This window comes from Ambystoma mexicanum, chromosome 1q (genome assembly GCF_040938575.1).
Source record: "Ambystoma mexicanum isolate Mex_15411 chromosome 1q, UKY_AmexF1_1, whole genome shotgun sequence".
Lineage (NCBI taxonomy): Eukaryota > Metazoa > Chordata > Amphibia > Caudata > Ambystomatidae > Ambystoma > Ambystoma mexicanum.
In genome coordinates, this window is record NC_090922.1 from 1,293,742,724 (window position 1) to 1,293,766,322 (window position 23,599).

General features: G+C 47.1%; 1 protein-coding gene across 1 annotated transcript in view; it reads right to left on the reverse strand.

The window, feature by feature from the left end:
* Positions 1 to 23,599, reverse strand: part of BSND (barttin CLCNK type accessory subunit beta) — a 196,401-nt gene that overhangs the window by 66,052 nt on the left and 106,750 nt on the right. Inside the window, exon 3 of the mRNA XM_069642117.1 lies at positions 21,376 to 21,639. Coding sequence (XP_069498218.1) covers positions 21,376 to 21,639 — 264 coding nt within the window. The remainder of the gene's footprint in view (positions 1 to 21,375; positions 21,640 to 23,599) is intronic.

Here is a 23,599-nt window from a genome sequence, read left to right on the forward strand (position 1 = left end):
GTCCAGAGCAGGAGAAAGTGAAACAAGGAGAATGGCAGCGAGAAGAGAGGAGCCCGCCCAGCAATGCCGATAGCAGAGGGCCGGAGGAGCCGAGACCCAGCAAGGCTTGCGGCTGCGAGAAGGTGAAGCTGAAGCAACCGGAGCAAGGAGATCGACAGCAAGACCCATTGAAGCTGAAGCAACCGGAGCAAGGAGAACGACAGCAAGAAGGGAGGAGCCCGACCCAGCGATGCCGAATGCAGAGTGCCCGAGGAGTCAGGACCCAAGATAGGTGGGAACAAGCAAACAGGGGTACAGCACGGATGCTGAAAACTCGAGAAGCCAGGAGATGACGGAGGAGCTGACACCTAGGGTAGAAGCAAAAAGGAAACAGAAGGGGGGCATAGCAAGGGTCAAGTAGTGTGAAGCATGGCAGCGGGCTGAGTTCCCCGTCTGCAAAAATAGTGTCTACAATGCGTACCGTTGCCATGAAAAGGCTAGAAAACTGCTTGGAGTACCCATTAAGAAAATACCATCTTGAGGGGGTGGAGATGCCATTAGGATGTCGGCGGCTCCAATCTACTTTAAAGACCAGGAATTGGGGAGAGTCCTAACACGATGTCTGCCCTGAAGCTATTGTGAAGTCCTGTGTATATTCAAATATTGGGACAAGATTGAAAACAAAACATTTGCATGGTGTTTAGAAATCTCACAAATGTTACTCTTTGATTCTGGCCACATTGTCCTTGGTTTCAAACTTCCCTTTAACCCACTACAAATATAATTGTATGCACATTGTAATTTGGCAGACGCAAGAGTTTTCTCGCTAATAAACAATGATAGCTTTTTATTTTTGAAAAGCCTCTGCTGCTCCCTTGTACCATGGGAGATATACAAAAAATGTTGGCGGTGAGAAAACCCAGCACTCCACTCAATTTAAAATAAAAAAAATAAAAAAATGGAAATGTTTTCAACAAAAGCGGTAGGCGATTATTCCCATGCTTTCTGGCAATCGCCCAAACAATTTGTCAAAACACATCAGTGATTTGGTCTGTGGGCTTGAGTGAACATTGTGCATTTTCCCTGTGGGAGAAATCAATGCAAAAGTTAAAAACACACTTTTTTTTACGCTTTACAGCTTTTGAACTGTTGCATGGATTGCCACCACATTTTCTATTTTATTTTTTACCTTGCGACAAACACATTTTTCTGGAACATGTCTTCCTTATTCATCAAAGGGGTTAAATGTTATGAAATCAATCTGTCACAGAGGAAAGAGCACGTTTTAAAATAAGTGAGTTACTAGCTATAAAGTCTGTAATCTAAAACTATAGCAATGTTGAGATACAGATATTCAATCCAAAGGTAAGGAAAGGGGAAGTTTACAAAGGTTTGGAAGGCCAAAACTAACGTTCACATACTTTCCAAATGAAGCATTGCTCTGATACCGATAAAGGCCATCACACTACAAGTTTAAAGTCACACTTCTAAACTACTTCCAAGAGTAACTTTACCAAAGGGATGGATGTGAGATACTTAATAGTTGAAGCGATTGCATTGAAGTAGTGGTGCAGTGTCAGTTCAAGTTTAATTTGCATTGTGATGGACTTTGCATCTATTAAAGAAATACTTAGTGTGGACAGTAGTTGTATCTTAGCGTTGACATTCTCAAGGCTTTGTAGAATTCACTTGTGTATAGGTTGTAAAGGTAACCCTTGTTAAGACTTGTTTTATTTTCCATTGATTTTCCATTTTTTAGTATCTGGTTATTTTGAACCGATTATTTAAAGCGTTGTGTGTCTAATGTTTAATATCATGCATGATTTGGGAGTCACATCTTGTTGAAATCATTGAACACGTATAATTTTCTATCTGAGGTTGAGTTGGAAGAGGGGTACTTGTGGGCGTGTCAGTCTGTGTGAGTGTGTGTTTGTTTGCGTGAGTGTAAGAGTTGTAGGTGGCAGGTTATCTGTTGTTCTGTGGTGTAGTCATCATTTTGTGATGTCTGTGCCTGTGGGCTTGGAAATGTCAGGTCAGCTGCATGCTGAACCTGGTGCGCTTCATGGGTGCGAACAAAAGTGACAGCGGAAAAGGTTTTCTTTCATTTTCCTATGTAAAGTGTCATGCATCCTTTACTGTAATGTCCGCCCATACAGAGAGGGTTCCATGTGTTAATATCCCAGCAAAAATATCGCCATACAAAAATATCGCCGTATATTTGTGGCGATATTAAGGCATGGAACCTGCGGGGGACACCCGTGCATCCTCTGTATTATTTTAAAAGGAGCGGGGGCACCCCTTCAACCCCTGTTCCCAAATATTATTCCCACTAAAAATATCGCCTATGGCCGTTCCCAACGACCATATATACACAACGATATTTTTGGTGGGGATGCTGCTTTCCGTCTGGAGCCCACCCGTTATATAAAGGGGAATCCCCTCCCCTTTCTTTTGTTAGCCCTTCGCGGGCTTTCCCCAGATTTCGCTGCGCTTTCCTTTCGCAGGCTTTTCCTCCTTTTGGCGTGCCGAAGTCCGCGCCTCCCCTTCTTCCCAGGAGGGGGAGGCCAGAAGGAGGACACTGCCCGGTTTATCGGGGTGCCTCCTCCATTGCTTTGCTTTTCTCATCGTCACTGGCATAACCCCGGCATCCGTCCATTTGTATCTAACACATAACCATAGCTCATTCCCTTTCCCCCCAGAAAAGTGGAGAATGAGTCTTTGTTTGTTTTTGGCATAAAAAGGCTGCAGATTTATTCCACAATATCACAAACTACACTGCACACATTTGTGGAAAAACACTCATAAGATGCGGCGACTGCTCCGTGTCCCAAATAACTGCTTCCCCCTTTCCTTCCCCAAGAGTCCTAGATAGGCCCAACTCTCCCCACCTTTGCGTCTGAGCCTCTCCTGCCCCTGCAGGCGCTCCTGGGCGGGAAGAGTGCTGTTTCCTTGGGGTAAGCTGAGCCCTTGTTGTTCCTCCCAGACGCCCCTGCTGCTTAGGCTCCCAAGGGGCGCTGGGTCAGAGAAGAGCGAAGACCCTTCCGGCTTTCTCGTGGCTCATCCGAAGTCTGTCTCATGTGTTTGTTCGGCCAAACACCGCCTTGTCGTCCTGCGACGACGACGACTAGGTATTTCTGCTTGTTCTGTTCGTAGGGTTGGTGGGTGGGAAAACGAAAACCTTCCTCAGCGTTTCACGGGCGTCCTTCTGCAGCAGCTGGTGATGCTGCTTTCCATCTGGAGCCCGCCCGTTATATAAAGGGGAATCCCCTCCCCTTTCTTTTGTTAGCCCTTTGCGGGCTTTCCCCAGATTTCGCTGCGCTTTCCTTTCGCAGGCTTTTCCTTCTTTTGGTGCGCCGAAGTCCGTGCCTCCCCTTCTTCCCAGGAGGGGGAGGCCAGGAGGAGGACACTGCCCGGGTTATTGGAGTGCCTCCTCCATTGCTTTGCTTTTCTCATCGTCACTGGCATAACCCCGGCCTCCGTCCATTTGTATCTAAACATAACCATAGCTCATTCCCTTTCCCCCCAGAAAAGTGGAGAATGAGTGTTTGTTTTTGGCATAAAAAGGCCGCAGATTTATTCCACAATATCACAAACCACACTGCACACATTTGTGGAAAAACACTCATAAAATGCGGCGACTGCTCCGTGTCCCAAATAACTGCTTCCCTCTTTCCTTCCCCAAGAGTCCTAGATAGGCCCAACTCTCCCCACCTTTGCGTTTGAGCCCCTCCTGCCCCTGCAGGCGCTCCTGGGCGGGGAGAGTGCCGTTTCCTTGGGGGACGCTGAGCCCTTGTTGTTCCTCCCAGACGCCCCTGCTGCTTAGGCTCCCAAGGTGCGCTGGGTCAGAGAAGAGTGAAGACCCTTCCGGCTTTCTCGTGGCTCATCCGGAGTCTGTCTCATGTGTTTATTCAGCCAAACACTGCCTTGTCGTCCTGCGACAACGACGACTAGATATTTCTGCTTGTTCTGTTCGTAGGGTTGGTGGGTGGGAAAACGAAAACCTTCCTCAGCGTTTCACGGGCGTCCTTCTGCAGCAGCTGGTGATGCTGCTTTCCGTCTGGAGCCCGCCCGTTATATAAAGGGGAATCCCCTCCCCTTTCTTTTGTCAGCCCTTCGCGGGCTTTCCCCAGATTTCGCTGCGCTTTCCTTTCGCAGGCTTTTCCTCCTTTTGGCGTGCCGAAGTCCGCGCCTCCCCTTCTTCCCAGGAGGGGGAGGCCAGAAGGAGGACACTGCCCGGGTTATCGGGGTGCCTCCTCCATTGCTTTGCTTTTCTCATCGTCACTGGCATAACCCCGGCATCCGTCCATTTGTATCTAACACATAACCATAGCTCATTCCCTTTCCCCCCAGAAAAGTGGAGAATGAGTCTTTGTTTGTTTTTGGCATAAAAAGGCTGCAGATTTATTCCACAATATCACAAACCACACTGCACACATTTGTGGAAAAACACTCATAAGATGCGGCGACTGCTCCGTGTCCCAAATAACTGCTTCCCCCTTTCCTTCCCCAAGAGTCCTAGATAGGCCCAACTCTCCCCACCTTTGCGTCTGAGCCCCTCCTGCCCCTGCAGGCGCTCCTGGGCGGGAAGAGTGCTGTTTCCTTGGGGTAAGCTGAGCCCTTGTTGTTCCTCCCAGACGCCCCTGCTGCTTAGGCTCCCAAGGGGCGCTGGGTCAGAGAAGAGCGAAGACCCTTCCGGCTTTCTCGTGGCTCATCCGAAGTCTGTCTCATGTGTTTGTTCGGCCAAACACTGCCACGCCACAAGTGGGTTGCTGCCCACTGTGGCTCCCCCCTTTGCTCCTTCCCTTACATTTGCAGTATTTTGGTGCAGAGATTCCAAAAAAACAGATCCATGCCCAATGGCGATAGGTGCACCCCATCCTTGAGAAAATATTCTGGGGATTTCAAATTGATCAGGCCGTGCCTGATTTGACCAAAGCCCCTGCCCCTGCAGCCCCTGCCATAGTGTAGTTTAGTTTCCGCCTGGACTTCTCCACTGCTGCATGATTATCCGCACCTCTGCATTCCGGCCTTGGGATATCTCTGACCAGACGATCTCTTTTTCCCCCAGTTGACCTGATAGCTCCTGTAAAGAGAACATCATCTCCCGCATCAGTGCCCCCCTCCCTAAATTTGTCAGATCGTTACCCCCCAAGTGAATGACTAATATATCCGGCTTTTGCTTGTTGGTCAGCAATCTGCGCACCTGCCCCTGTAGTTGGGCCCACTTCATACCTGGCACCCCATGCCACCCAATACTGAACGCGCCAGCCGTCAGTTTTTCCTGCTCCGATGTCCAGCTCGCCCCTGCCCTAGACACAAATGAGTGTCCTATTACCCATACCGCTCTCTTCTTCCTTCGGGCTGGTCCTGGTGGGAAAAGAAGGAGGGAGCATCAACCTTACAGTTTTTCAGGCCTGATATATCTCTTGAAGCAACCCGATTTCCATCTCCCAATCTGTTTGATTGCCACCTCCCCCATGCCCACGGTCGCCGCTGAAGTGGCAGCCCCAATTCGGAATGAATGTGTCCCAAAGACCCCTTCTGTTTCCCCTATCTCTTCTAGCGCCAACTCCATTACTCTCCTAAACTGGAAGCGACTCAGTGCTGTACCATCTTGATGGATGAGTAGTAGAACCCCCCCTTCTGTGAGAGGTCTTAGTTTTAGGAAACTTGACACTGCCTTGACTGGGCATACCGTGCTACCTGTGATGGGTTGTAGAGAAACTGTGCACCCTTTGCCTACTTGATCCGTCTTTGATCTTTTTAACCATAATATCACCTGTGTCTCCGAGCAGTGCACATCTGCATTTGTAAGAATATCGTGCCCTTCGCCCCTTTGTTCTCTGGTACCAGTTCACTCACCCTGAATGCCCCAAAAACTGCTAGCGTGAACGCTGCCCTGAATAACGTCACCTCGAAACCCCCATGGCAAATTCGTTCCAGGCTGGCGACCACCATCTGCAGCTTGACCACATCTAAGGGCCTCCTCACATCACTTATAGGCCCTTCTTGCTTGGCCCATCCTTTCATCGCCATACAAATATAATGCTCTTTAGTAGGGTCACTCTTCCCCTCCAGCTTAGAAAAATGGGCAATGGCTGCCAGGTCATGTGCCATCCATGACCTGGTTTTTCTTTCCTGCCAGCCCCACCCCACAAAGGCCCTTAGCGGCATCTCTTGCTGACCCTCTCTTAGTACCTTCCGTTTGAAATTAAGGTACCGCTCCCAGCATGCCTTGTACCTTTTAGTCGTGCCTGGCGCCAGTGCCGTCTGAATCAGGGTGCTCAGATTGCCCCAATCATGTCCCACCACTGTGTTTTGAACGGGGACATCACTTCTTCCGCTCCTGGGAAACTCTCCCGAAATTTCTCCCACTGTAAACGAGAGAGAGCATCAGCTGCTGTGTTCTGAACCCCCGGAATGTGTCTTGCTCGTACCTCAATATTCCTTGCTAGCATGCATCTCTGGAGTTCTCTCAGTAATCGCAAAACCTTTGTGCCATTGGCACAACCTTGGTTAATGATCTGGACTACTGCTAGGTTGTCAGACCAGAGCATGACTTTGTTGTTTCCCAGTTGCTCCCCCCATAGTTTAAATGCTATCACAATGGGGAAGAGTTCCAACAGAGTGATGTCTTTGGTAACCCCTTGCCGATGCCATTCCTCCGGCCATGGCATGCCGCACCATTTCTTGTCGAGGATCGCCCCGAACCCCAGAGGCCAGACGAGTCTGTGAACAACTTCCGCCTGTCCTTGCTGTTACTTTCACTTCTCCACAACAAAACCCCATTAAAGTTATCTAGGAATGTGTCCCACATGGCCAGGTCCTTCCGTACTTCAGACCCCACCCTGACATGCTGTCCAGCATGTTGCAGCCCTACCGTTTCCAGCTCCACACTCATTGTGAATGTCCTTCCCACCGGGATGACCTTTCCTGCAAATTTGAGGTTGCCTGCCAAGACCTGGAGTTCCCTTACGGTTGCCTTCTTCTTACTCCTTATACCCCTGATGATCCCTTTCAGTTTGGCTACCTTGTCCTGCGGCAGCCTGCATTCCCCTTTTTCTGAATCAATTTCAATCCCCAGGAAGGTTAAACAGGTCACTGGCCCCACGGTTTTTTCCCCAGCTAGAGGAACCCCCATCACCTTCATCAATCTCTGAAAAGTACCCATCAGGTCCCCACACTCTTTGGACCCTTTCCCCCCAACGAACAGAAAATCATCCAGGTAATGTAACACTGCCCCTTCCTGACACTCTTGCTTCAGCGCAAACTCCAAGAAGGTGCTAAATGCTTCAAAATAAGAACAGGAAATGGCACACCCCATCGGTAAACATTTATCATAAAAGTAGTGCTCCTGTACCTTAAAACCCAACAAATGTTGACTCTCCTCATGAATGGGCAACAATCGAAATGCAGACTCAATGTCAGCTTTTCCGTAAGGGCTTCCCTCCCGGCCGCTCTTACCACCTCTACTGCCTCATCAAAGGATGAATAGTGCACTCTGCACAATTCTTCACTGATCCCATGATTGACTGACCCCCCCCTCTGGAAATGAGAGGTGATGTATCAGCCGATACTGGCCCTCCTCCTTTTTGGGAACCAGCCCTAGTGGTGATATGACCAGGTTTGGCATTGGTGGTTGTGTGAATGGACCAGCCACTATGCCCAAATCCACCACTTTGGCTACTTTCCGTGCCACCACCTCAGGCATCCCCAGCGCTGACCGCAGATTGCGAGCCTCTGTGCCCTTTATTACTTCCCCATACGGGATCCTGAACCCCCACCTGAAGCCTTCCCACAACAGTCTAGCATCTTCAGCGTTATGATAAATATTCAACCATGGAGTCATTGCTTGTAGGTTAACAGGGGTTGGTAGTCCAGCTTTAATCCTACCATTACACATTCTCTTAGGGACAGATTTTGACATCATGATCCTAACCTTATTCCTTTTTGACCTTGTCCTTCCCTCTGGAGCTACTCCCCTGCCTTCCTTCGCTGGCTGAGGAGCTGCGCTCCTTGTGACTCCTTCCCCGAGGGTGTTTAAATCGGCATGCTTTGCCAAAAGGGGCAATCCCCTTCTTCGGTGACCCTCAAGCATTCCGCTTGCTCCCCCTGGTAGCTGGCTCTGCTGTTCCAGGAGGAGTACCTGCAAAAGAACGCCCTCCCCTGCCGTGAGGACCCCCCCCTGCCTCTCCATACCTGGGGCTTCTCCACTGGGGTTTTTTCCCACCCTTCCCCTGTCAATACTAGTTTATTCAAAATCCCACCAACATCCATTTCATCCCAGGACAAGGCTGGCCAAACCTGCATTTTTAAACGGAATACCCGATCGTATTGTAGCCAGCCCTCCCCCCCGCGTTTCAAATAGAGATCATGTATGTATTGCTCGTAAGCCAGCATTGCTAGAGCATCCTGTGGGTACTTCTCTATCATTATTGATGTGTACACCTTAAATGCCTTTAACCAATTATGAATGGATGCCTCAGTCTTGGGTGTCTCCTTGTTCCTTTTCTCCTTCTCCTTTTCAAATAATTCCTTTAACCCGTTACCCAGTGGCTCCAGCCCCACAAAGTCTAGGATTTCTATTAATTCTTTCCTCCATACCCTTTCTTTGACTGCCATTGGTATATGCCAAGATAAAGAGTTAACCGACACCCTGACTGGACCAAACCCGGGCATCGTTCTCCCATACTGCGTCATTGTTCCCCCTATCCCCTCCTGTCCAACAGTGATGCTCGGGACTGGAGGTAGCCCTGTTCCTGTCACACCTTGCCCCCACCATGTGGGTGCTTGTGCAGCCCCTGCTGTAGGTAGCCCCCCTTGGAGCATTGGGCTGCCTTTGCCTATGTGGTTGGCATTGGTTGCTGAGATGGCCTGTTGCCTCTGAGCAGGCTGTGCTGTGAGCAGGTCACCAGTGTTAATACTAGCCCTGGTGCTGGGCCCTTGCCCTTGCTGAAACACCCCACCCAGTAATGGTGTCATAGGCCATGGCCCTGGCCACTGGCTCCCCCCCGGCACACTGATGCTGGCCAGGTTCCCTGGTTGCTGGTAGCCACCTGCCAACCCGACCCCTGTCCCCGTCATTACCCCTCTCTGCTGTAATACCGCTGCCCCACTTCCAATTTGGTTAAATGCATTGATATTTCCACTTAGCAATTGCCCGCTGCCCCCATTCCCCCAGGCTTGCATACATTGCACCACCGTACCTTTCACTGCCTCCAAGGATGTGGGGCCGTCCTCCCTCGCAGCCACCGGTCTGGTTGCAGGCATGCTGGGTGGTCCCTGACTCCTTGGCGCCTCCACAGGTGTAGATGCCGGTATGGCTGCAATCTCCTGTGTCCTTTCTTTGCTCCTTGCTCCTGCTGCCCTTGCTTTCTTGCTTTTTGCCGCCTGTTCCTTGCTTGCTTTTGCCTTCAGCGTCATCACCCGCCTTCTTTTTCCTGTTGGTTCTTCTTCCTCCTCTACATGTCCTTCCTCTTCTTGTTCCTGCGTGTCTTCATCCTCTTGGAACACCAATGGGGAATTAGGACTAGCACTTGGCCCCGGTTGTTCTTCCCCAGTCTGTGTTATCAAGGCATCTAGCAAATTCCGGCCGTGTTTAGCAGCTGCCATTTTTGCCATGGCCACGAAAGCGTCCAAATCCATTGTGCTTGTTAGCTAACTTGTGCTGGCGGGTTGCCCCCTGGTAGCTGCCTGGTCCTTATTTAAAAGTTCTAGACCTGGACCCCTGGTAGCTGCCTGGTCCTTGTTTCAAAGTTCTAGCCCCGGTGTACCCAGTTGACTGGTACTGGAGGCTGCGTGTGCAGGGGCTGTGTCGTCCGTTAGCCGCCTGCGTTTCTCCCCGCGTTTAAGCCAACCTTTGTGTTCCTGCACCGCCCGCCGCCTGGCGAGGCCCTTCTGGAATCAGCGTTTGTTGCAGTGAGGTCGTGCTGTGAGCTGGCAGCTTAGGGCTTCCCGCTGCTCGCGTCCCGGAATCCTTCGTGTGCCCGTGGGGATTCCCCCCCAAGCAGCTGTGTGCGACGGGCTTGCCGGCTTCTTGCTCACTTCTGGTCGAGGCGCCACACATGTGCCCATGTGGCTTCCGGCCGCAGCCGCGCGTAGAGACCTTGCCTGACTTCCTTCTCCTTCACGGGCCGATGCCGATGAGGGGCCGCACGCCTCCTCTGCTGCTCGCTCACCTTTGGGACCCGACAGCAGCCGGCAGCTCTCCTTCCCGTCCCGCAGCTGCTCTCTGGTGGTACCGCCCAGCCGTACCGCTCTGCCGCTTCTCTGCTTCCTCGCTAGTGGTGCCAGAAGCTGCCCCGATCAGCCTGCAATGATGTTCCTAGGATGATTTGGAACATCGCCGGGCCCTCCTTCAGTTAACCGTTGTCACTGTTGCAAGCGCTGTTCCTTCCTTTTTGCAGGGCTGCTTAGCCAGCGGCGATCCTCCCTCCAGGAACCGAAACGCAACTAAACAAAAAACGAAAACCTTCCTCAGCGTTTCACGGGCGTTTTTCTGCAGCAGCTGGTGATGCTGCTTTCCGTCTGGACCCGTTATATAAAGGGGAATCCCCTCCCCTTTCTTTTTTTAGCCCTTCGCGGGCTTTCCCCAGATTTCGCCGCGCTTTCCTTTCACGGGCTTTTCCTTCTTTTGGCGCGCCGAAGTCTGCGCCTCCCCTTCTTCCCAGGAGGGGGAGGCCAGGAGGAGGACACTGCCCGGGTTATCGGGGTGCCTCTCCATTGCTTTGCTTTTCTCGTCGTCACTGGCAAAAAGGCTTGTGGGCGATGCCGCATGTGACAGGGCCAAGGAATCTAATCATAAGCTCTCTAATTGTAGAGAATGGATGCCATTGTTTTCTTCTTAAAAACCAACATTTGGAATTATACGAAAACTATTCATGGGAAGGGAACTGACCACTCGCCTGACCAGTGCTTCCATCACAGCTGACCTCTGCAATTTAAGGGTGTGCCCATAATGTGTGTCACAGGTCCACCAGAAGAACATGTTAATTTCAAGAGTGTAGGAGTCAACCTCTGGGCTGAAATGTGCAGGAGAGATATTGCAGAGCTTGCTTTTTAGGCTGAGAATGACAAAACAAAAGCCTTGGACATCTTATAAATGAGCCAAAGATGTGGAGTCCTCAAAACGGAATAAAAAAACACCTGAGAAGGCTTTAAAAAGCGATCAGTATTTCAGAGACACAAGAACAGCTTATAATCACCTTAAATGCCTTGAAAATTGACCAAACCTCTGGATGCCAAAAAATTGCTTTAAAACACCTCTACTGCCTTAAAAATGGAGCACAAATTCAGAGGCCCAAACGTTGGTTGCAAACACATGGGGGCTCATGTTGGCCAAAATCGTAATTAGATGTTGAGGAGCCGTTAAGCTTACACCGTAATGTAAGCGGCTCAGCACTGCCACATTTTCGTCATTTGCACTGCAGGGTGCAAGTGTAAAGAGCAACAGGTCGCATACAAGCATGTACTCCGCCTTTTGCGCTTCACATTTGCACTCTGCAGCGCAAAGTAAGTAAACACTACCTGGCATGCTGCCATGCCAGACAGCGTTTACTTTTGTTTGTGAGCGCTGCTTGCCATGCTCGCATGGCAGACAGCACTCACAATTGAAATGAAACTCTCACCAACATGCAAACATGTCGGAGACGGCTACATTGTAATTGTACACACTCCCTGCCATGCCAGTTGTGACGAAGTGCCATCATGGACCAACCCCACAGGGTATTTAAATTACATTTTACCGGAGAGGAGTACTGGAGCACATCATTTAGCAGAAGGAACTCGCTCTTTTCTTACCTAGTAATTGGGTGTAAATTGTAAGGTTGTTTATATAGAAAATCAATAACACAGCTAATTCCAAGTAGCTTGAGTGTAGTGTTAGACTTCAGGCCCTGCTCATGCGATCAGGCGGCCGGCCAAGAAGTGGAAGAGTTTACATTATTGGCTGCTGCTTGAAATCTTTGCCACTAAATAAACCCAGGGCAGTCCTGCTTCTGTAATATAAACTGTATTCATACTTGACACACCAACCTTAGGCTGCACTTGGGAACAATGACGACACATGGATAAGGTAGGTGTTAAAATCATTATACTGTACAATATAAATGAATCCTCTTGATAACTCAGTGCCAACCCCAAGCTCACCTATAATGCCTCTGTGATTTCCTACATTCTACCTGTGAATGGTTTCAGGGCACATTTTCTTTGAAGGTTTCTTTCTTAAATAGCAGAGCTGGCTTTATTGTGTTATTTATTTATTTTTTTTATTTATTTATTTATTTATTTAATTGTGCATTTGTAAGGCGCTTATACATCAAGTAAATTATATTCGCCAAATCACCAGATCTGCTAGCATGCACAAATACCATATTTAAAATTGTCACAGGGTAGCTATCTACTATGGGGACATAACCCAACACGCAGTTCCGAGTGACATCTGCAATACAAGAGCAAAGCTGGAGTTGTCTATGATGTGACTCGGAGCGCAGAGGTGGAATACACACTGTAGTTGAAAGCTGCCCATATATAACTTCATGTTCTGTGAGGCCTTCTTCATCCCTTTTCCATCCCCTCCGCTGTTGCCATGGACACAGATTGTAGGGGTTGCAGAGGGGCAGAATGGGGGAACTATATGAAAGATAAACAAACACCTGGTGCCGTCTCATCTCACCCCTCAGCAAGACCTATGAAAACGCTGGTAGAGAAAATGCCATATCCCCCTATGTTGTGATGTCATAATGATCTGCCATGATGTCACAGCAGGAGGATACAGCATGCAGAAAGGGACATTGTTGCTAGTGGCTTCTTAGGTATTGTTTGTACGTGTGGGGTTTTCTGGAGGGCAAACCTAGCTGGTAAGCAACAGGATGTTGTCAGGTTATTATATGAAAAGGTTATTTATAACGCTCTTAATACCCAGAGGTTTCTAAGCACGGACCCGGGGATCAAACCTGTGGTGCCCCGTGTTGTCTTGCTTCCAAGGCGACCACGTTGCCCCTGAGCTACCCTCCCGAGGTTGAACAATCTAGGGTTCTGGTTTTGGAAACTATATCATGAGAGACAAAATGATGTTAGGCTAACATAGCTGCGTGAAAGTAGCTGTATCTACTCGATAGAAAGGACATGAAGATAATTGTTAGCAATGCATTCACTTCCCGTATCCAGACAAAAACCTGCAGGGATGTGTAATATATGAGAGTATTTATACATCTTAAAGGTAATTGTTTTACTGTTCAATTGTAACTGAATTAATTTTCCAAATAATATCCAGTATGTTGTATAACAATCATATAACACTATGGGTGTCCTTTTCTACTGAGTACTGACCAAAATGAGAGCGCAAAAGCACCTTCACCATTTCATTTTGCTCTCAATCTCCTTTTAGTGCATTTTCAAGGCACAGGATGACGGGAAAGCGAATTTGGCATCTCTGCATTGCTTTCTTCCTCCGTCTTGGAAGAGCACATGGTTTTACGCCTGCATGAGATTTTCATGCAGGCATTAAACCAATGAATTCAAATGAAATCTGCCATGCATTTATGTTATATAGGGGCCTGCTATGGGCATCCAGCATGGGCCCCGGGGTGATAGGGCCCATCAGCACCGTAGAGGATTGCCGAGGGGCCCACGGTGGTCTTTAGTGGGGGCAGGGTGGGCCATAACCATGCAGACCCTTGCCACCTTGCTGGCTCGAGGGTCCCACAGCATCATGGCCAGCAGGCCTGTGCTCACACAGTGTGGGCTGCTAAATGAGAGACAGACCAGTCATTCCTCTTTGAGAGTCTGCAGCCGGTCTCCTGCACGTACCTGCAGGGGCTCCTTTTATTAGCTTGGGCCATGACACAGTCGTGGCCAATGGTAACAGGGCAAAACACATGGGAGGGACACATTCCCTCAAACGGGCAACACACTTGGGCGAGTCACACACCACAATTTACACCTGTTAAATAGCAGGTACATTCCATTTGAATCCATCATAAAACGCCACGTGAAAGGCAGCATTTCCAGGCAGCCTTCTATTTCCCTCAAAGCGGAGTGTAAATGTGAAGTAAAAAGTCGGATTCTCCTTGATTTATTCTTCAAACCTGCTCTCCATTTTGAGAGTGCTAAGCCCTGAGGACCAAAGGGCTGAAGATTTTGCTGTTTAGCTGTGGCGAGTGAATCTATTTGGAACTACCTGGAACTCTGCTGCGAAAAAGAGGTGCGTGTGCCTGTACCTTTAACCACCAACAACCAACTAGGTTACTTGGTACAAAAGGCCGCCTCCCCCTGAGGACCAAAGGGCTGAGGATTTTGCTGTTTAGCTGTTTGGCGAGTTGCGAGGTGCAGACTCCATGTCGGACAGTGCTCATTTAAGTACATTGCCTGTGATGTCTTCACCGAAAACTCATGCTCAGAAAAAACGCAAAGATTCCGTTTCAACTCGCAGAGCCGTGTCCCAACGGAGTCGGCAGACCAAAGTAAGTAATTACTACTCATGTGCATCCACGAGTGAAGACACTGACACGCACTCCCACACGATAATGCCTGTCACCATTGCTGTACCAGTAACGACCGCCTGCCTTGACGACGACGTTTTCTGCAAAAAGCTAACCCCCAACGCATGGGTGCAGCAAGGCTCATCACAAATCTTACACCTAGGTAACTCACCAGAGCAAGCAGAGCAATGTAATTCTGAACTTGAACTTGAAGCACCAAGAGCATTGACAGCATATGAGGCACATGACGCACTAGAGGTAACCGACACTGGCACGACCTCCATCGGCTTAGAAAACCACACTATGTTACCTCTAGCGGGCTGTGCCTTTGTGGTGGATGGCTGTGAGCACTTGCGGTCTGTGGCGTGCCTCGATCCGGAGATGGCGATACGAGCCATGGAGGTCTTGCCCGTGTGTTCCACTCGAGGAGGGGAGTCGCCGCACAGAGCGTACAAGTCCAGTTCAGCCGAGCGTCGATCAATCGATGCCGGCTCCAGCGCTTCGCTTCCCCTGAGAGCCAGTTCTCCCATCGATGGCCTGCCCCCAGTACTCTCGTGCATTCGAGAGGTAGATGCTGGAGTCTCTAGAGGCTGCAACACACCAAATCTAGGCACAAATCCAGCCGAAGAGACATTCCGTGGCCGGGTTGCGGATATGCCTAGTGACCCACACTCAGACATGCAAGTCGGCTCTTCAATGTCGGAATTAATTAACAACCAAAATACACATCGAGACTCCTTGGACCTCGTAAATAACGTGCTTCATAAGTTAATCACATTGAACAAAACACAGAAAACCAACGAATCTGATACATTATCAGCAACTAACAATGAAGTGGAAAAACTTTCGCTAAAATGCGACAACACAAGACTAGCCTACTCCTGTGACGAGTCAGCACTGAAAATTCCTTGTAAACGAGCAAAAATGTCTGAAACCGGAGAACAGACTGTGCTCCCCCCCTGACTTAATTGGCTTGCCACCTTTGTCCCAGAAAAGGTTAAGTACCAAAATGAAGTGCCGACCAACCATTAGTGTCTCGAACACAAAAACACCACTGCTGTTGAGCAGTGAAAACTCTGACACTGACTCGGATTGTGAAGAGACTATTGACTCTTCCCTTATTGAACGTCCATTCCTGAAAATCAGAAGGATCAGAGCCAGTATTGACAGAGGGTACCATCGCCTTAAAGCATCAGCTCACAGCTCCTCAGCAAATATTGCAATGTCGTCTACGGCCTTGCAAGAACTGCTACTATCTACACTAATTATTTTCCTTGCCCCATTCATAAAGCTGTATGAACATCTACACGAGGCCACCCGTGATTTGACTACTGTTGTGGCTTTACTCAACTCTAAAGTAGTGAATGGATCCAACACTCACACACGAGTGGCGACAGATGAAAAAACTCATGGAATGGGCGACTGTGATGACACCTCTAATCTACTTGGCTGCTTGTTAACAACAAAGCCTAACCCACCACAGTCGAACCCTAAAGCCCCTGTTGAGAGGTCACACGTCCAGACACCAACCACAGAACCTTCAAAGTCATCCACAAGCAACAACAAGACAAATAGTTTGTAGTACGGCAGCTTCAAGCTCACACGTAATTCCAATCATTGAAATTGCTGACGTGTCATTTCACACTGCATTCGAACAAGCAAAAAGCTCTACAAACTTATCACTAAGGGATTCCCAAGTTTAATCAACATCTACCATGCAACCCCAGAATGAGGGTTCAAACCTGGTTGGGCTCAACTCCATCTTAAACACAGCTCCAACTTTATTTTCCATCTTTAATAAGGAGGCAGAGATATCATCACACATAGGTGTCGGTAAACAATTGACCGCACCTCAACTAAAAAAATATATGTCAACCTATGATGACACTGAACACGAGGACATTGAGTCCACCACCTTGTCCTGTGAAAAACCCCAAATTGGCATTCAGAGGCAAATGGACATTCAACCTGAACGAGCACCAATGGTGGGAAGACTGGTTCTCATTGGGAACGATGTGCAAACATGCAAATCTGTTGCACCACTTAAGGCGGCTTTAGAGTCCTCCCTTGCACAGTCTAGCCATGGTAACGCTAAGGTGGGAGCTCTGCCGACCGTGACGGCGCAGACGAAGAGTCCCACTTTCTTGACAATGCAGGCAAAACGACAAGAGTTAAACAGAATTAATCAAATGCAAAAGTGCACGGACCCTGATCAACGAGACCGTGACCTGAGAGAGAGCCAAGCCCAAGGTCAGGAGGACAGAGTTGTACTTCAGCACTCAATGCAGTTAGCGAGTCAAAATAAGGACTATTCAACAAGATTTCATAAAGGAAACCATACACCGAAAAGGAACTCCTTAACCAGGGGCTCACTCAATCAGCTCTTAGTCAGAATATTGGTTGAGCAACTACAGTCTTCCGACAACCTGATCTTAAATCGCAGGAACATTTTAACATTACTACACCATGTACTGGGACTACGTGCAATCAGGTCCGATGACTTGCACATTGTTGAATTTCCAGAAGAGTGCCGAAACGATAGAGTGGTGCTTCACATAACCTCTCCCTTAATAGCCTCTTCTATCTTGGACGCAAACGTGTCCCTCTTCTCCTTGGGCTTTGATGTCTACAATTTGCAAGGCGACCTGCCAGCTGTATCAACAAACAATCAAGACGCACAATCACACTCTCCAGAATGTGTTTTGACCACTCACAATTCATCAACAGGATTGACTGTTGTAGCCTCGAATCATCCCATCGGACGTCTTACGTCACCCTGTAAGACTTTAAGTGACGATACTTTAAAAAAAAAAGCTATAAACAAAAATCCTTTGTGGGAAGAAACACGTCTAGTTTGCCAAAGGTAACTACTCAGAGGAAAGCGACGCAAGCAAGCAGCTCAGCATAACTATACAAGGTCACGCGAAATCTGATGACTTAACGGTCAACCCTCACTTAAGTACCACCCCCCCCCATGAGGTAACACAAAACTGGCAATGGCTGGCAGCAACACTGAATAGTAATCAACCACAATAATGCCAGATGGAGTTTGCCCCTCAGTGATGTTCTTTAGGCTCCTGGAACACGCAAGGCTTTAGTCATCTGTTCAACAATGAGTGGTTGGGCGACTTGTCCATTGCCTGCTTACAGGAGACGTGGCTAAGTGACATTCCTACTGTAACGGGCTTTCAGATCGCTGTAAACCCTGCTATACGACCTGAAAAGGGGCGCCCTATGTCTGGACTCATAACGTTGGTAAGAAGTGCATCCGGGTTTAACATCTCTAACTCTGTAAAACACTCTCTGTTTATCCAAGAATCAACCATTACCAGCACTGATCATGTGTCACAAGTAACTGATCAAATGACGATCATTAACGTATACTGGAATCACGGAAGAGCGGGGAAGGATGAGTTTATCGATGCAATCTCTACCATCATAGACCATCTACTTGTGGACCAAAAGGGCTCCAACATAATACTCTGCGGGGACCTGAACATTGACCTTTTCCATGCAAGGACATCTTTGACAAAAAACTTAGCGTCAAAATGGACGAAAGAACTGCGTGCAAGAAATCTGCAAATTCTAAATGGCCACACTCAAGGTGATATACCGCCGGCCCTCACATGGAACAGTGGGAGCTAAGGCTCCACAATCGATTACATATTTGTCTCAGCAGACTTTCACAAACGAGTGACAACATTGAAAGTGACTCCGAAAGAAAAGAGCGACCACGATATGCTAATCATGGAATTCACAAATTCTACGCAAAACGTTGGGCCTAAATGGCCACAAAAAATCAAAGTAGAATCAAACAAAGTGAGGCTAAGGTTAGCAGAGGAAGAGGTCACCCGATATCCGAGCAATACCGCATGGGTGGAACCACGCTTGATTACGCAGGCCTACTGTTCAACTTTAAAACAAACAACGGCGGCCTAAAACACTTGAACATAAAACGCCTCCACTGTTTTGATCTAGACATACTTAAACAGAAACAGCTGATGAGGCGCACCATTCGACTAGCTCAGATAGCTGATAAGGCCTCCTGTGAAGCCGTGAGGAAATGCGCCAAACAGCGTTATAAAAATTGGATTAAAACACATAAATGCACAATGATGCAAAGATTCTCGGAGCGTATGTTAGAAAGTTTCCAAAATAAGAACACTAGAGACTTTTGGAACATCATCAACGACACAGAAGCTCCTCAGGCCGGTCTTCAAGCTTCTATGGTCCCAGAATCAGTGTGGATCGCCCACTTTAACGACCTATACAAAAAGAACTCAAAAACAACTGACTTGTATGTTCCAACTAAAACGAAATGGGCCTTAACATTCCACAAAGACGACATTGTAAACATAATTATCAATGCTAACAACTTGCGTGCACCTGGGCCAGATGGCCTGACAAACTTTACAATGAAACAACATCCGGAGTTATGGGCCGACGTTTGCATGACCCTTTTCCAGAGAGTAAGCGATCAAGGTCAAACACCTAACTCATGGAAATCAGCTGTGATCGTGCCCGTTTATAAAAAGGGAGACAGAACTTGCCCAAAAAACTACCGACCGATCGCGTTACTTGACGTCTTAGGAAAGATCTACGCAACTATGCTACAAGTCAAGTTAGTCAAGTGGGCTACACGATCAAATCATGTCGACATCTGGCAGACCGGCTTTGTAAAACACGTCGGATATTCGCTGAATTTATTGCTGCTGAACTTACTGAAAATGGAGGCAATTAGATCTCAATCAGTTGTATATCTTGCCTTCATCGACTTCTCTTATGCTTTCGACAAGTTAGATCGAGAATTGCTATGGAAAAAACTGAGCACGTGGGGTTGTCCCGATGACCTCTTGGCTGCAATAAAAGATCTACACACCGGCACCTCTGTCAGAGTAAGATTAGGCTAAACCGGCACATTATCACCACCGATCAAAACATTTAAGGGAGTCAAACAGGGTTGTCCTCTGGCAGCCGCAATATTCAGTTTGTTTATATCTCACATCGGCAACTCTATCGAGGCCGTAAGATCTTTCCCGCCAAAGATACACGGATCTAGTCTGAATTGGCTCTTGTATGCAGACGACCTCATACTACTAGACTTAACACCAATCGGCCTGCAAAGAAAAATCAATGCAGTACAGCAGTATGTGGTCGAAAATCTTTTACTTATTAACACAAAGAAATGTGAAATCCTTGTGTTGAACAATCTTAAAAGTTGTCGGAGAAGAACAACTATGAGCCAATCTTGGTTTATGGGACAAGAAAAACTGATATCATCTATTGTAAAGTACCTTGGAATGATCATTAGCTCTAGCCTTAACGACGACCCATGGACAACAGCGACAAAACTCAAATGCAAACAACTGTCAAATGAAGCCCTAGTGCTAAAGAAAAGATGCAGAAGGTTTTCCTTTAAAGCAGTCCTATGATTTTACCAACAAAAAGTAATACCATCCCTAACGTATGGGGCAGAAAACGCTTTAGGCTTGTCATGGGAGCTGTGGTCAATGCTTGAGAACATCTTTTGGACAAAAGTTCTGGGTATAGCGAAAGGCACCTCGACAGCCTCAATCAGGCACGAACTATCGTTAATTTCTATTCACGCACGCATATGCTGAAGTCTGTTATTCTTATATCGGAAAACAAAAGCTTGCGAACAAATTCCGCAATTTGCTGTTTTCCACAATGCTGGCTCGTCAGCCCCAGGTGGTTTGGCAATGTGGTTGAAACGTTGTGAAAGTCTAATGTGTACGACATCAACCCTGAACTGCTACAGGGAAATCCGGATGTAGCAAAATTAAAACTGTGGCGCACAGACTGGGAGTTGACATGCTCCGAAAGAGGGGCCTCGAAGCTACTGAGCAAAGTGCCACCGGAGGCTTGGGCTTTCAACAATCTGCAAAAATATATTGAATTATTCCCAGATCCTAACGCAAGGAGGCTGTTCATGTGCTTTCGGCTTAACATGTTTAAAACCAAAGAACGCTTGAGAGCGTGGTCAGCTAATGCGAACTTGAACCCCTTGTGCCGATGCTGTGCTCAAGAACCGGAAACTCTAAAACATTTGGTGTTATTCTGCACAAATTTACATACAGAGAGAACCCTACTCCTGGGTACCTGGAGTGAGTGTCACCTATCCCTCAATGCAGACGAGTGGTGGCAACACATGTTCAACGGAATGGACCTGAAATTTATACTGCCGCACTTTTTGGCGATAATTGAAAAGCGTTTACTGGACTAATGTGGCGGATTATAAGAGATGTAATCTAAGGAGGACTAATGAATGGTCTTATTTTAAAGGTTTGTATGTAAACCAATAAAATTATAAATAAAAAAAATAAATAAATTAAAAAAAGCAGATGCAGTGGGCAGGCAACACATAAGTGCAGGGGTTCGTGGCCCCCCACATGCAATTAGCATTTTTTAGAAAAATGTATCCATTATGTGGTTTAAACTGTAGAACCCAAAGCCTTCTTTGTCACATGTATTAATGAATCATGCCTGCCTCAGCCCCACTACTCTCAGGTATTTTTTACGGGGAAATGTCTTCAAAAACTATCATCTAACGGGAATAGGTTTCACAGATGTGAACAGGCGCTCATTCTAACAGAAGTGGGTAAAATCTCAAATATCATGTGTTTCCTGTCAAAATCACTTACCACCCCTCAATGCCCAAATGTATATGTCCAAAAATCGCATTCACTGAGAGATCAAAATCCAGAATATTCTACCCAAATCATTGATCCGCCCTTAGCTAAATTCACTGAGGGCTTGCAATACGCAATAAATGTTCTGCCCTGAACCCACAGTCACTGAAAGATCAAAGGCAGTTTGCGCTAGGGCTCAGGGTTAAGTTTTATCAGGAAAATATTCACGTTCAAAGCCACGCAAGATGTATTCATAGATAACAAACCTCTTGGCTGTTCCAGGTTTTCCTTTCGCTGATTTGCTGGTGGTTGTGTCTTCGTCGCTCTCTGAGTCCCTGTGGACTATAACTTTGGCATGTGCTGGCAACGGGGCACAGTTGGACTCCAACTCTGACCGCAGGGACGGCGGGACCGATTGAAGGCCCTGACTCTCAGCCGATCCCACCACTTTTATCTCAATCTGATCATAGGACGGCAGGCTTGTTTCATATCGACGGGCTTCTTCGGCACTCGTGTACGGCGTCTGTGAACTGTGGATCACATGTAAACAATTCTTTAGCAGCTGAAGCAGAAGGCTACTCTTCTGACATAACACATATGGACTACCATCATTAATTTCCAATTCATATGAAAACAGATGAAGGCTGAAGCAATGGGCTTCCCTTCTAACTAGATAAAGACAAGATGCTGGGCTTGTAGTTACAGCTGGTCTGTTGGGCGACTCCTGCTAATTTGGTTGAACTACAACAATTCTCTATTCTTAAAAATCATCAGTATTATTGTCGCAGATCACTGGACCGACGGTAAACCACAGATAAATCCGTCAGTAATGGGAAAAAATGACATGCAAAAGCATGAAAAAAGTCCAGGACATTGCGCCTTATTTGAATTTTGAAATTGTAATTATTCTCTTTTTCAAAATCAATTGCCCTTCTTTACAAAAAGTGTCCTGGACTTGTTTAATGCTTTTGCATGTCATTTTTTCCCTTCTAACTAGTTCAATCTCTTGATAGCTTACAAAAAGGTCTTTACGTAAAATTAGAAATGGCTTATTCATTATTACATTAATTTATTGTCAGTGATGTGTCGCCGGCAAGCAATCAACTACATCATTTTATATGTGGGTGTGTGCTACTACGTCAAATTATTTGATGTTACAGTGTGTTCCTACAGTTAATAAGTGTTGATAAGATTGTGTCAAGGGAATTGATGATGGGATATGCATCGGGTCTGCTCTTGCACAAAACAGATGCCAGGATGTGGTGGCATTGCTTTAACACATTGGCAGAAAGTATAGGAGCACATTGTGGCACGAATATGCAAGTTTAGTGGCATTGAAATTTACATAAAATAATAATAGGTAACTAGTAAACATCTAGAATGTCTTTGCTAATGTCCTTATTTTTTACACTTTATTGCAAATGATCTCTTACACAGGCGGTCCTTAGATTTAAATGATGTGTTGGGCTTGCTGCGCAACAATGGCATGGGAGTATCGGATATCAGAAATCAGCAGTTTTCCTTTTAGAGGACAAAATAAAATAAAACAAGGTGAATATTTGGGGCGTTTTCAAAAATGTGCCACTAAAATATTGTGCCTCATTTGGGAATCACAAGTGTTATGTTGTTTGCTGCATAATCACTGTAAACTGACAGCACTGGTTAAAGGTTATGTCAGGGTTTTGGATCTCGGTTGAAGCGAGCTGTGCCCTCTCTGTTGATGTACCTTGAAGTGGGAGTAACTGTCTTCAGGAAGGCGGTTTTATGGGGTGTGTGGTTGGGGTAACAGGGCATGACTCTTCAGAAGAGAGGTAGGTGAGGTCAGATCAGGTATTTAAAGATAATGCAGTGAAATGCAAATCTGACATGCAGTTGGGGAACACTTTTTGGAATCAGGACTACTGAGGCTTGGATGCACTTCCAGTTAATTCCAGTTACATCTTGGATCTGGCTTCTGATGCCATGATTTTCATAGTATTGGTTTCCCATGATGTCTGATGGTTTCATTTTAATGTGCTTAACCGACACCATTTTTCTTTCTTCTCATATATAGTTTCATGTCCACAAATCTATGTGCTGCAACTGGATCCCTTAAGAAAACATGTTCTAGCTGGTTGATTAAATGTTTTATTAGGGTGTCTCTCTTTATTCAGTGAGTTACAGTTTATAGCCTGGGAAATCCACTAGAAGCGTCCCAAACTTTACATTCAATTACAAAAAGAATTAGTGTAAGCATATGATGGGGTCTGCAAGGCATGTCCATGTAATATAAGACACTCTTAACCGATAAATGAATAAGTGATGGATGTAGAAGGCAGTCATAAGGTTTTAGAGTGACGCCCGTCTCTATCTCTCTCTCTCGCTCGCTCTCTCTCTCTTTCTCTTTCGCTCTTGCTCTCTCTCTTTATCTCTCTCTCACACCCACATACCCGCAACCCACATCGGATTATCGGATTGACATCACTCCTCCTCGCCTCCTTCCATGAGTGT